The 12,145-nt window shown below is 34.0% G+C and overlaps 2 protein-coding genes across 2 annotated transcripts; one reads left to right on the forward strand and one right to left on the reverse strand.

Annotated features, from left to right (window-relative positions):
- Window positions 1-211: 211 nt before the first annotated feature.
- LOC105765812 (microtubule-associated protein 70-4) lies at window positions 212-6,314 on the reverse strand. Its single transcript, XM_012585061.2, has 11 exons — window positions 5,825-6,314; window positions 5,625-5,710; window positions 4,157-4,222; window positions 3,907-4,077; window positions 3,613-3,783; window positions 3,334-3,489; window positions 3,084-3,230; window positions 2,927-2,998; window positions 2,330-2,839; window positions 2,065-2,246; window positions 212-893 (listed from the first exon to the last, which is right to left on the reverse strand). Exons 1-11 carry the CDS (start codon window positions 6,081-6,083, stop codon window positions 854-856), a joined length of 1,860 nt encoding a protein of 619 aa, XP_012440515.1. The 5' UTR covers window positions 6,084-6,314; the 3' UTR covers window positions 212-853.
- Window positions 6,315-9,326: 3,012 nt separating this feature from the next.
- LOC105765813 (E3 ubiquitin protein ligase RIE1) lies at window positions 9,327-11,927 on the forward strand. Its single transcript, XM_012585065.2, has 5 exons — window positions 9,327-10,042; window positions 10,180-10,299; window positions 10,424-10,556; window positions 10,648-10,806; window positions 11,531-11,927. The coding sequence occupies exons 1-5, from the start codon at window positions 9,537-9,539 to the stop codon at window positions 11,690-11,692; spliced, it is 1,080 nt and encodes a 359-aa protein (XP_012440519.1). The 5' UTR covers window positions 9,327-9,536; the 3' UTR covers window positions 11,693-11,927.
- Window positions 11,928-12,145: the final 218 nt, after the last annotated feature.

The following is a 12,145-nucleotide window of genomic DNA, read 5'->3' on the forward strand; positions in this document are numbered from 1 at the left end:
TTTAATAATAACTATGTTAAAATATGATTAAATTATTTATTATTGATATTAAACAATCTTATTAAAATTTAATAACAATAACAATAATCATTTACCTAAACAAATTTCTGCTAAGGATATTCTAATCATTTTAATTTTTTCCCATATGCTATTACACCTCCATTCTATTTAACCAAACACAAAAATACTATTACACCTCTATTCCATTCCATTCAAACAAACAAAAAAATTACCTATTAACCCTCCATTCCATTACACCTCTATTCCATTACAGCGAACCAAACGTACTGTAAGTTTCAAATTTGGATTGGAGTTAGATAAATTCTAACCAAGCCGAGTTTAAGCTCTAACTCCATCCATTCATGTAGAAGCATGCACCTTATCTTTAAACTATGATATTAACAAACTTCAAATCTCAAATCAACAACTTATCTGCATATTGATATTACAAATATGAACTCCCCAGAAAAGTTGGGGGGGGGGGGGGAGCCATTAAAGTTGCCTATACATACACTTCCATGGCCACTCGCCACTCCCAAGGAAAACCCTGCCAAAGGTTAGCTCATAGTCAATACTTCCTCTCCTTTTTTCTTTTTTTTTTGGCTCATCTCTAGGCAGAGGAATAAGTATTCTCTGTCTGAAGCACCACGACAACCAATTTCTTCCTTCGAATTTTACTCTTATACCAAATTTCTTCTCTTCTCTTCGCTAATTTCAGTGAACATGAGTTCATCAACACAAAAACTTATCATCTTTATAATCAATCACCAAAGAGGTAATATTTAATAAATAGAACAACAGACAGAAGAGACCTATGCAAGTCCTTGCGGCAGCTCCAATTAGAATTTTGTTGTCATTGAGTGCTGCGTGTTAACCCACTTCGAGATACGTTTCTGCATAAGTTTGAGAAATTTTATGTTACATTGAATGTCAATGTTTGGAATATACTAAACATGAAATCAAAGGAAAACAAGCTAGCATATTTGCATTTATCGATTACAGGCCTTGACTCTTGGTCAAGCAAGTCACAGAAAAACAATTAGGTGGAATATCAAAAAAGAACTAACAAGTAGATTACTTTTGAAGTGATCACTACTACTTTTAGTACCAAATTACAATGAATCCTAACAGATCAAATGACACTGATTCACATGTTCATTCATGGTCTTCAAACCATCTACAGATTGAAGGGTGCACTAACGTTGATGGGGTAGCTGCAAAACTGACAGATCTCTACTTCATGCTATTAAACATTTGTGGGAGGAAATTTTGTAAGTAGGAGAAGCAAGAAACAAAAAATGCAGTAGCTCAGAGTGGAGCAGAAGCTGAATTTAGAGCAGCAACTCTTGGCTGTTACTCCGACTTGGGTGTTTTATTTTAATAAGAATATGTTCAAATTTTTTAGTATCCCCAGACCCATGTCCGAATATGTGTCGGGTATAGATAGTTCAAGAAAAATTAAGTCTAAGCAATTTAGACTTGGAATATGTAATTTGTTATGGCTGGAGAAATTACCAAGAGGCCTAAAGGTTCCTAACTCCCCTCCTGTGACTGTACCGTGACAACAAAGCTACTATCAGTATAGCTCGTAGGTTGGTTGGACATGACAGGACAAAGCACATTGAAGTATAACGATTCTTCATCAAATAAAAGCTAGAGGGACGTGTATGCTAGCCATACATCCCAACTCAAGAACGATTATTTTATTGAATCAACTCAAGAACGATTATTTTATGGAATCAACTCAAGAACAATTATTAGATGTTCTAGAAACGGGAATCTGCAAGGGACAGTTTGATTACTCGACTTGCAAACTGGATATGGAAGACATCAAAACCTGCCAGGGGGAGAGTGTTGGAAGATTTAGATAAAAATCCCTGAAAATCAGGGATTTGATTATCTTATAAATATTTGGCTTTTAAACCAAATCTGTAGAATATATTGAGGATTTACTTCTATTCTCCAAATATTGTTACTCTAGTAGTGAGACTAATTTTAGCTTGAAGCATTATAGGAAAATGAGAATTATTAAAAGCTAAACAACTATCAGTGGAAAAAAAGCACCTTCCGGTAAGCAGCTGAGCAGCAGACCCCTTGGAGTTACCAAACCGCTTGGCCCGATTCTCATGTTCTTTCTTGACACGCATGGCAGCAACCTCTTTCTCCATAGTGGCTACTTCACGTCGCATCTTTTTAGCCTCAACTTCCATTGCCTTTGTCAATGTTTCCACCTTCTTGGCAAGCATCTGAAAAATACATGGATTACTAGAGCATTTAACTAGAATGATAAATCAATATGATGTTAGATCGAAAGAACACAAGCATCAACCTCAATTGCCTCATCCTTATCCTTAAGGCTTAGATCTTTCTCGTGACCAGCTTTCCTCAAAGCTATGACCTCTTTTTGCAACAAATCATACAATACTCCAGGTACATTATCCTCTGCATCCACTGCCAGGAAATTATTTGGTTTTTCATCACTTGGTGCCTCAGCCTTTCCCTCAGAAGGTTGGTTGAGTGAACTATTTGAGTCTGTTCCATTTAAAAGCACTTTTGTCACATCTAACGATCTTGTGCCTCCATCAAATGACTTGGATGTTCCTTTAGCATGCTTCAATACTGTACTAGACGAGAAAGATGATCTCAATTGAAAGCTTGGTGATCTCTTGGATAAAACCCCACTGGGGGTAAGTTTTGAGAAGTTATCAGCTCCACCAAGAGACTGACGCCTAGAACGCCCATTGCTCACACTTCTTCCATCTGATGTACTGCGACTAACACTGTTAGAAGATCCTCTCAAGCTATCTTCTAGAACTCTGAGCCGCAATAGATATTTCTCCTAGCAAATCAAAATAAAAGCTCTTATTCCAAACCAGCGGCATCAAGAAAGAGAACAGAGTGATAATTGTCACAATCAGATTATTACTTTCAACTGTGCTTCAGATTTTGCAGTTCGCTCAGTTATAGCAAGCTTGTCACGAAGTTGCTGCATTTCTCCCTATAAGAAATAAAGTCTGCAGTAAGAGAAATTACTAATTTAAGTGCCTATAGATTTATTTGATGGAGAAACTATCCACAAAAACCTGCAAGCATCTCCGCTCTTCAAGCCATTGTTTTACAGGCATCACTTTGTCATTAGCATCTTTCCACTCATTTGCTACAACTGTGGCCACTCTATTAGCACTTACTTTTGCACGTGCCAGCTCTCGATCAAGTGTTTTTCTTTCCTCCTAAGAAACACCGAAATAATCATTCATTTTGGGAAGAGCTTTAAGAGTATATCGCCAGAAAGTTATCAGGAAAGCTTGGACAGTTAAAAGCTGAGCACATTACATTCATCTCCTGAACTTTCCTCTGGTAGTCCCTCACTGCATTTGCAGCAGCACCACCAGCAAGAACAGCCTCTTCCAGCTCCCTAACTGTTTGCATAAGCTTTTCAACCTCTGCAACCTTTTGGCGATGCATTTTGTCCAAAATTTTGTTTTCTTCCTACCATAGACAGGTCATAGATATGTTACTTTCTTGAACATATGGCGTACTGAGTGAGCAAAAACCTATATACCCAACTCTTGATGCACCTGAAACAGGAAACGCAAAGAATGATGGGAATACCTGGCAAATTTCTATCTGCTTCATCAATTCCTGGTTTTTATTTTGGAGATCATCTACCATGGAAGCTTTCGCCAATGCAAACTCTACAGTTCTTTCAGCATCAATTAAAGCTGCTTCTTTTGATTTAGTTAGACGATCGAGAGCTTTGTTATCATCTTGAAGCTTTGCAATCTGCAGAGAACCAAAAAAAAAACCTAATCAGTGGGGGAATAACCTATCTCATATAAGTTTATAAAACATTCTCCAATTCCCTTGGTGAGACAGAACCAGTTGTTGAATTGTCCCAAGAAATACCTCTTGCCGAGCAAGCTTCAGCTCAGCCTCCAAGGGTGCAAGAATTGCTTCAATTGGAGGCATATCATCGTCCTTTTGAGCAGCATGAACCCTCCGCAGAGTGGCCTCAGCTGCAAACTGAGCAGCCATGGATGCCTTCTTCTCATCATTTATTTTCTTGATTTCTAGGTTCTGGAGAACATGTTTCACAAATTAATATAACAGAACAACAGAAAAATAATATGGCTTGAAGAAATTTTTGAAATCATACCTTGCTTTCCAGAAGAGATTCTGTCAGTTTAAGCTTCTCCGCCATTTTTGAGAGATCATCAGTGAGCTATGATACAAAAGAAAATAAATTTAAAATAAAGTCAGTCTCCATCTCAATTACAAAAGGTGTTACAAAAATTCTGGGTCAGAAGACAGATATAAAACCAAATTTCAGACGTGTCCAACACCTTATATTATATGTTGAATTACTACCGAAGAAGAAAAAAAAAGATAAACTAAAGCCTTTGATGCAAGAGCGTTGCCAAGTGTTGAAGACCTCTAAAATACATAAAGATCAGGAATTCTCCCGAACAAGACAAGATCATTTGCAATACGCAGAAATAGCAAGTCATAAAACAAAAAGGACAATAGATCATTAGAATCTCTCAGCATGAAAGCCAAAATTTCAATCATGAGATCACATGCTACCCTAAACCTCATCAAACAATTAAATTTAGAAAGAAAAAAACATATATAGAAAAAAATTTTGTTAGTTATAGGAAGAAGATAACATGCATGGAAGAACATTTGATCTAATAAAAGAACTAACATAAGTTTTAGATTGCACGTAGCACGAAATCTTGTAACAGCTTTAATAGTGACAAGTCAAACAACATTAGAAGACAGGACAAAGCAACTGAACGATGCAAAACCTTAAATTAATTTGCCATAATATGCAATCTTAAAATGAAAAGACACAGATACTACAAGGAATCTGACAAAGAAGTCTGATAAAGCATTAAAAAATTATTCATACTGCTAGATGAGACGGCCCATCACTGACTTTCTAAAATTACTAACCAATAACAATGATGAAAAACTCTACCAAACATGACTTCAAGAGTAAAAAGCACAGTAAATTGTTCACCCAAAGACCAGAAAGCCAACTTTCCAACCATACAAAGAACAGAGATTTGCTATCAGCAATGTAGACATAGGCAGGCAGAGCAAATTTACATATAAAGTTTACAGGATCTACTTCAGTAAAACAACAATATACAGTGAAATACAAACAGCCTATGTTACTGGGACACGAAATGAGTGTCAGATAGGAGTAGCATTCGACATGGGTATGTTAGTTTTCTACGTATTTGGAGAGTCCGTGGAGCGTCATCATCTCCATAGACCAATGTATGGATACGCATCAGCACTAATAATTCATGAAAATTGAAGACTGGAGAAACATAGCAAACAGCCCCTTCTTCCATCAGTTTCAGCAGATTATCCATCACTAAACTTCAAACAAATTGAATTCTTTTTCCCCAGAAATCAAACATCCAATAAAGGGGAGGAAAAGCAGTGAACTTTCCACTAAGAACAGACATAATTTAACGAAAAATAAGAAAATTTCAAAACATTTCGAAATAAATTATTACTTTTAACTACCAGTATTACTAAGGCGTTTTCACAATTTAATTATTTTATTAAATTAAAACCTAATAATTAATAATAATAATAATTTAATCAACCTCTTCGACAGCCTTTTCTCTTAGCCTTTCAGACATCCTTAATGCCTTAATTTCGGCTTGTGCTTCTCCCAATTCTCTATCTTTATCTGTAAACATATCCAAAATATTAAAATAAAAGGAAACGGTTAACCGTTAACTAAAAGCAGCTAAATTGAACCGAATCGAGGCGAAAAACAACTAGATCGAGCCACATTCCAGACCTCTAACTTCATTCTCCAACCGATTAAGCTCAACTTTCACCGGATCCGAACCGTGAAGCAACGTAATGAAGTCGTTATCCGCATCGAAGCTAGGTCTGACAGTTCTCCTCCTCGACGAACCTTTCCCTCCACTCTCCTTAAACGACGCCGACACCGCCAAAGGCGGAGGTGCTCCCGACGTGGTCGAAGTCAACCTCACCGGCGACTCACTTCTCGCATTGCCTGTTACCTCTGCCGCTTCGCCGGCAATCTCCGCCATCTCCGATCCAAACACTTCCTCTCACCACTTCAAATACAAAACAAAAAAAAAAAAGAAGAAGAAAAAAAGTAACTCTTTCCAGGCAGAGTAGTTTTCTTCACATCTAAACCTTGAAGTGGATCCAAAACGATAGGGTTTGAAAATCAGTTGAAATACACAACTGCTCAGCAAATTCTCAGATAATAGAAAAGATAGAGAGAGTGAAGAAGAATGGCTTTAGAGCTGAGAGAGAGATAAATCAGTTATATATAAAAATAATAATAATGTTTTTTTTTCTCTCTGTAGATTATAGATTTTAAAATCTGGTTACAATGACAGAGTGAGGAGAGAGAAAGGAAGAGAAATGAGTGATGGAGACTTAATTAATTAAATTAAATTAAATTAAATTAAATTCGAGATTACTGTGTGTGTTTAAGAAGTGAAAGCTGCTGCTGGTTGCGCTTCGAAAATTGATTCCACCTCCCTTTTTCCGATGCTTAAAATTGCGACAGCCTTTTTCTATTTTCTCTTTTCTAAAATTACGTTCGCATTAAAAATTAAAATATATCTTCCAGAATTTTCCAAATATTTTTTGACTTCTGATTTTTTTTAATTTAAATAAAAAATTACATTCACAATAAAAATAAAAATAAAAACAAATTATAACTGGGATTCGAAATTTCCTATTTTTGGTAGCTGGCGTGTCTCGGTTACTTTATCCAAAGGGGAAAAGTTTGATAGAAAATCTCTTTAATTATTATTGGCAACTCGGCTTTAGCATTAAGCAGTAGCGTTTGAACTTTGTCCTATTTGTAATTAATTATAAATATAATATTGTGTTGTGCACATTATGATTACAGTTACTCATTAATCGGATCGATTGAAATTCAATTTCAAAATATATTTTTATTATTTAAAAATAATAAAATAATAAAATATATTTTTATTTTATATATTGTTATATTTTATTTTTATTTAAAAAATTATTATTTAAATTAAATTCAAATTGAGTTGAACTCGACTCAAAATAAAAAACTATTATCCAAACCTGACTCAAATTGGGTTTGGTGGGATACCCAACCCTTGGACAGGTCTAATCGCAACTTATTGTGAGATGTGAGAACATTTCTGACCAATAAAGTCAAATGCTAAGGTTTTAGAAAATATAATTTAAATCAAAATAAATTTTATTAGAGACTCACACATAATTTATATAATGTGTAACTTCAATTTTTAATTTTAAAAGCTTTATCTTCTACAATTAAATTAATATTTTATTAAAAGAATTTGAGTTTTATTTTATTTTTTAAGGATGTATTCAAAAATTACTTAGCAATTGGATTTGTTGCAAGTTTTGTAGATACAAATATATGGTATGTTTGATTTACACTATCCACTTCTCAAAGAAAGTGTGAGAATTGGGTAATTACACAAGTAATTATAAATAATTACACTCAAATCAAATCATCATAAAATTTTTAAACATATTCTTGAATTAAGTTTAAAATGTTATTTTATACACTAATAATATTAGTGTCTTAATTTTTTTAAAGTTATATTTTATTTACTATTCTCATTAAAATAATTTGAAATTTTTATTAACAAAAGATAATTTTTCATACATTTTGACATGCTAAATAATTAATAAAATTATATATCATTTATACATTATGAAATGTTAGAGTAATTAGATAAAATTGCATCATATTGTCAAATATTTTTGGTCTAGCATATTACATACGGTGATTTAATTTTAAAATTTTTATTTAGAGTTTTTCTTCAAAATTATTATTTTTATAATATTTTTAAAATTTAAAATTATGTAGTTGTATAGTTATTATTGGCACTATTAAATAATATAATTAGAGATATAATTATGTTGATATTAATTACAATTTTATTCTAAAACCATGACATGCCCAAAATTAAGAAAGAAAGAAAGAAAGAAAGATACATTATAATAAAATTTGAATTATGCTTGAAGTTATAATATTTTAATTTTATTAAATTCAAACACGTCCAAAATTTTAAAAACATTTAAAAATTGTATATATATTAACTGATGGGAGGAGGCTATCTTATTACATATTTAGATATTTTCTTTTCTTTTCTTTTCTCAAAATTACTTAGTTAGATTATCCTGTATAGTATTAGAAGTATTGATTAGATTGTGGTCCAAAAGATTTATTCAGTTTTTGTCTACACTTGAGCAGGGCAGCTGCAATATCTTTTTAAAATTGTTTGCTAAATGAATGATGGGTATTTATATTAAATGTTAAATTGTATTTCATCTTTTTTATTAAAAATATGTAAATTAATCTCTATATATTAGATTAAATAGTAAAATAGTTATTTCTATTAAAAATTTCATTCATTTTTACAGTTAAAAATTTGACTGACAGAATAATTAGACATCTACACATGGTGTGCCATCATGTTGACCTATAGAAACCAATTTTTAACAGTGAAAAAGGATGGAAGTTTTAACAAAATGACCAATTCGCTCTTTGATCTAAGGATTAATTTTCTCATTTTTTGAGTAGATAGGACAAAATGGAGCCCAACTCATAATACAAAGTAGTACTTTTACCAAAGTTGCTCTCATATTAATTTATACATATGCTATATGAGTTAATTGTACCATACATCCGTAAACTATAACCTTCATTCTAAATTGATCTCCAAATTCTAAAACATTCTAATTATATCCTCAAACTATTGAGAAAATATCAATAGAGCCTCCAATTACCAAAATAATTAATTTAAGTTAAATGAGATGTCAAATATTACACGGAATAGTTTAAAATAAAAATTTAAAGAAAATTGAATATTGTGAAAATCAAGGTATTGAAATTTTCAAAACTCATACAAAAACTTTATTTTACTTTAAAATTTTCATTTTAAATTAAACCATATAAAATTTGATATGTGATTTAAGAGCTAAATTAAATAATTTTAATAATTAAAGGATTTGGTCGATATAAAATGGGTTGTATTAGTTTGTGTTAAGAGTATAAAATAATTGAATTTAAAGTCGAATCAAAGTTGGATGTTTTAGTAAAAAAAAAAAAAAAAGGAATTAGTTCAGACAGCTGAATTCGCATTACTTATCCAAACAAACTTTTTGAATATTGAATCTAATTTACTGTTACAGCTGAAGGATTGTGGTATTGTGATTGCAATCCAAAATGGTTGTACGGTTATACAAAAAATTATAAGAACACTTGTACAATGAAGAATTAAAAACAATTGGGATTAGAAAAGAATACCAAAAAGAACAGAAAACGAACTGACAGTAATACCCTCTTTCAAGTTTCAACCATCGAAAACCAAACCAAACCAAACAGAATCTCTTTCTAAGCAGTCACCTCTTTCATTCAAACATTCCCTTTCCATTTCTATAAATGATTTTCCATTACTTTCCCCTTCTTTCAACCCCAGCAGAATTTAGAATCCTCGAAATCAAATTCCCACATGTCTTCCACGTACTCAACCGAAACACCAGCAACTCCCGCCGCCGCCCCGTCTGATCCTCACGCTCCACTCCTCAGCCCCCGCCACTCGGATGCTGCTTCCACCGCTCAGCTTGCAATGCCGGGTCGGCGGCGTGGAGGGCCGGTGCTCGCGAGGGAGATGGCTGCTCGTGAGCAGGAGGAGCAGAGAGTGGACTGCGGGTACTCGAAGTCGGTCGTGGCGCTGGACATGATGTGGAACGCGGCGTTCGTGGCGTTGTCGGTGGTGATGTTACCGTCTACGATGGATGAGAAACCGAATACTCCTATTAGGCTGTGGGTTTGCGGCTACGCTTTGCTGTGCATGCTGCATGTTGTTTTTGTGTTGTGGGAGTATAGGTGGAGCAACACAAGAACAACATCTGCCGTCGATGAGGAGAGAGGAGACGCTGCTGCCGAGCATGTTAATGATAGTGAAGATGAAGAAGATGGAATTGAAATGAGTCTTTTTGGTTCAAATCAATCTAGGTCAGTTTTTTTTTTAAAATTTATTTTCATGAAAGCGTTGCATTTTCTTTACATTGGAGCTATATTATGTCTAGAAATTGAAATTTAGGGTGATTAAACTATATTATTCTCACACGGATTTGCTAATGAATTGACAGTGTAGCTAAACGATGTGAATCCTTGAACACAATGGTATCGTTTCTTTGGTGTATAGTAGGCTTCTATTGGGTTGTTTCTGGTGGTGATATCCTTCTGCAAAATGCTCCACGCTTATACTGGTATGTCTTTTTACCAACCTGTTCTTCCACCAAGCAATTTATTTCTCCGTATTTGGTACTTTGAGAGAAATGAAGAGTTGGAGAGAAAGACTTTAGGATATTTAATTGTGTGATATATGTGCAGGTTGGTTGTGGTTTTTCTGGCATTCGATGTGTTCTTTGCAGTCATTTGTGTTGTTTTAGCATGTTTGATCGGGATCGCTCTCTGCTGCTGCTTACCCTGCATCGTCGCAATTCTTTATGCTGTTGCCAAACAGGTACTTAGAAACTCGCACACACAGACACACACACATTGAATAAATCGTTCATAGCTAAATCCTATATTTTATTTCTTGTGCTATTGATTAGGAAGGTGCAGCAGAAGCAGATCTGAGTGTCCTGATGAAATATCGATTTCAGATTATAAACAACGGCGAAATGCCATGTGTGGGGGCAGGGAAAATGGTTCCTGTAGAAATGAGCGGTGGATATTTGGCAAATGAGCACTTACTCTTACCAGAGGATGCTGTAAGTTACAACTTTATCATAGATTTGCATTGTTCTGGTATTAGTTTGAAATCTTTGTTGTTTCAATTCTTCAATTTTCTTAAAGCATCCATATGGATACGGAGATATGAGCTTTCAAAGATCCTTCAAATACTTAAAAAACTAAAGTTAAGCATAACTGTGTAGGACAAATACTTTGTATCTAACATATACTGAACTCCTAGTAACATAGGATTCAATACACTAAAACTCAGGGGTGAGTGTCAGACATGGGTATGTGTTGAGTAGTCGTGTGTTCAATTTTTTCCAAGGTTTCCATGCATTTGGAAAAGGAGGATCATATCCCTATACTCTTATCTCTATATGCAATAGACACGAATGCTTCAAGAAAAATAAAGAGTCGGAGCAACTTAGATTTCTGCTGTCTTGATGCATAAATCTGACTATTGCTAGAATAATAGATGACAAATCTGTGCACGCTGCCATTATTAACGTGTCCGGTTATGCCAATCTCAAATGCTGAGAGAGGCACAGTCATTTACTGGGAACTAGCCTTCGAATTTTATCTACTTTTCTTGATTCTGGCCTTACTTCCCTAGCCCGGGGCAGACGGAAGGACCAGTGATGCATTCAATGTTCTTGTTTTCTTTTGGCAAACGAGTTCGTCGACATTTTAGTATCTGCTGAACTAAAACTCTTTTGAATGATTGCTTTACTAACATTCTCCTTTTTCTTCCTTTTGTAGGAGTGTTGTATATGTCTAAGCTCATACGAAGATGGTGTTGACCTCCATTCTCTCCCTTGCAACCACCATTTTCATTCAACATGCATCTTGAGATGGCTCAAGACGAATGCGACATGCCCCCTCTGCAAATACAACATATTGAAAGGAAATGAACACTTATGATGAACACTCATTTCTGGATATATTTATCGGCACTTCCCGCTTATGTACATAGGAGAGTAAATCACGAAGAATAGCAGCACTCAGATAAGTTGTTAGCTTTTTGTTTTCCATTTCTAATGGCATGTTAAATATTGAGTTGATTCTTCTTGTCCCTGCCTGTGTTCGTCCATATAACCCTTATGAAAAAATGGAAATTATTTTCATTGCTTAAGAGTTTTTGGTTGTTCTTGTTTCATCATTAGATAGAATGAGAAATTAATGGATCATTGTACATTTGTCTATAAATTAATGGATTAATGTAAAAAATAGTTTTACACTAACTCAAAAAAAAAAAAAAGGTTTACACACTTGTATATAATTTTATTTTAACAATTCAATAGTTTTATTTTATGTTCTATAAACTTAGATTATGCTTATCAAAATTTGAGTATATTAGATAGATTTGAAATTTTA

This window comes from Gossypium raimondii, chromosome 5 (assembly GCF_025698545.1).
Source record: "Gossypium raimondii isolate GPD5lz chromosome 5, ASM2569854v1, whole genome shotgun sequence".
In the NCBI taxonomy this organism is placed as follows: domain Eukaryota; kingdom Viridiplantae; phylum Streptophyta; class Magnoliopsida; order Malvales; family Malvaceae; genus Gossypium; species Gossypium raimondii.

Bases quoted from the DNA above. Each gene is read 5' to 3' on its own strand.
- LOC105765812 (XM_012585061.2), bottom strand. From the start codon at position 6,083: ATGGCGGAGATTGCCGGCGAAGCGGCAGAGGTAACAGGCAATGCGAGA. The intron at 3,231-3,333 runs GTAATGTGCTCA...GGTGTTTCTTAG, and splicing joins GGAAAGTTCAGGAGATGAAT to GAGGAAAGAAAAACACTTGA. The intron at 2,247-2,329 runs GTTGATGCTTGT...TGTATTTTTCAG, and splicing joins ATAAGGATGAGGCAATTGAG to ATGCTTGCCAAGAAGGTGGA.
- LOC105765813 (XM_012585065.2), top strand. From the start codon at position 9,537: ATGTCTTCCACGTACTCAACCGAAACACCAGCAACTCCCGCCGCCGCC. The intron at 10,300-10,423 runs GTATGTCTTTTT...ATATATGTGCAG, and splicing joins AATGCTCCACGCTTATACTG to GTTGGTTGTGGTTTTTCTGG. The intron at 10,807-11,530 runs GTAAGTTACAAC...TTCCTTTTGTAG, and splicing joins TACTCTTACCAGAGGATGCT to GAGTGTTGTATATGTCTAAG.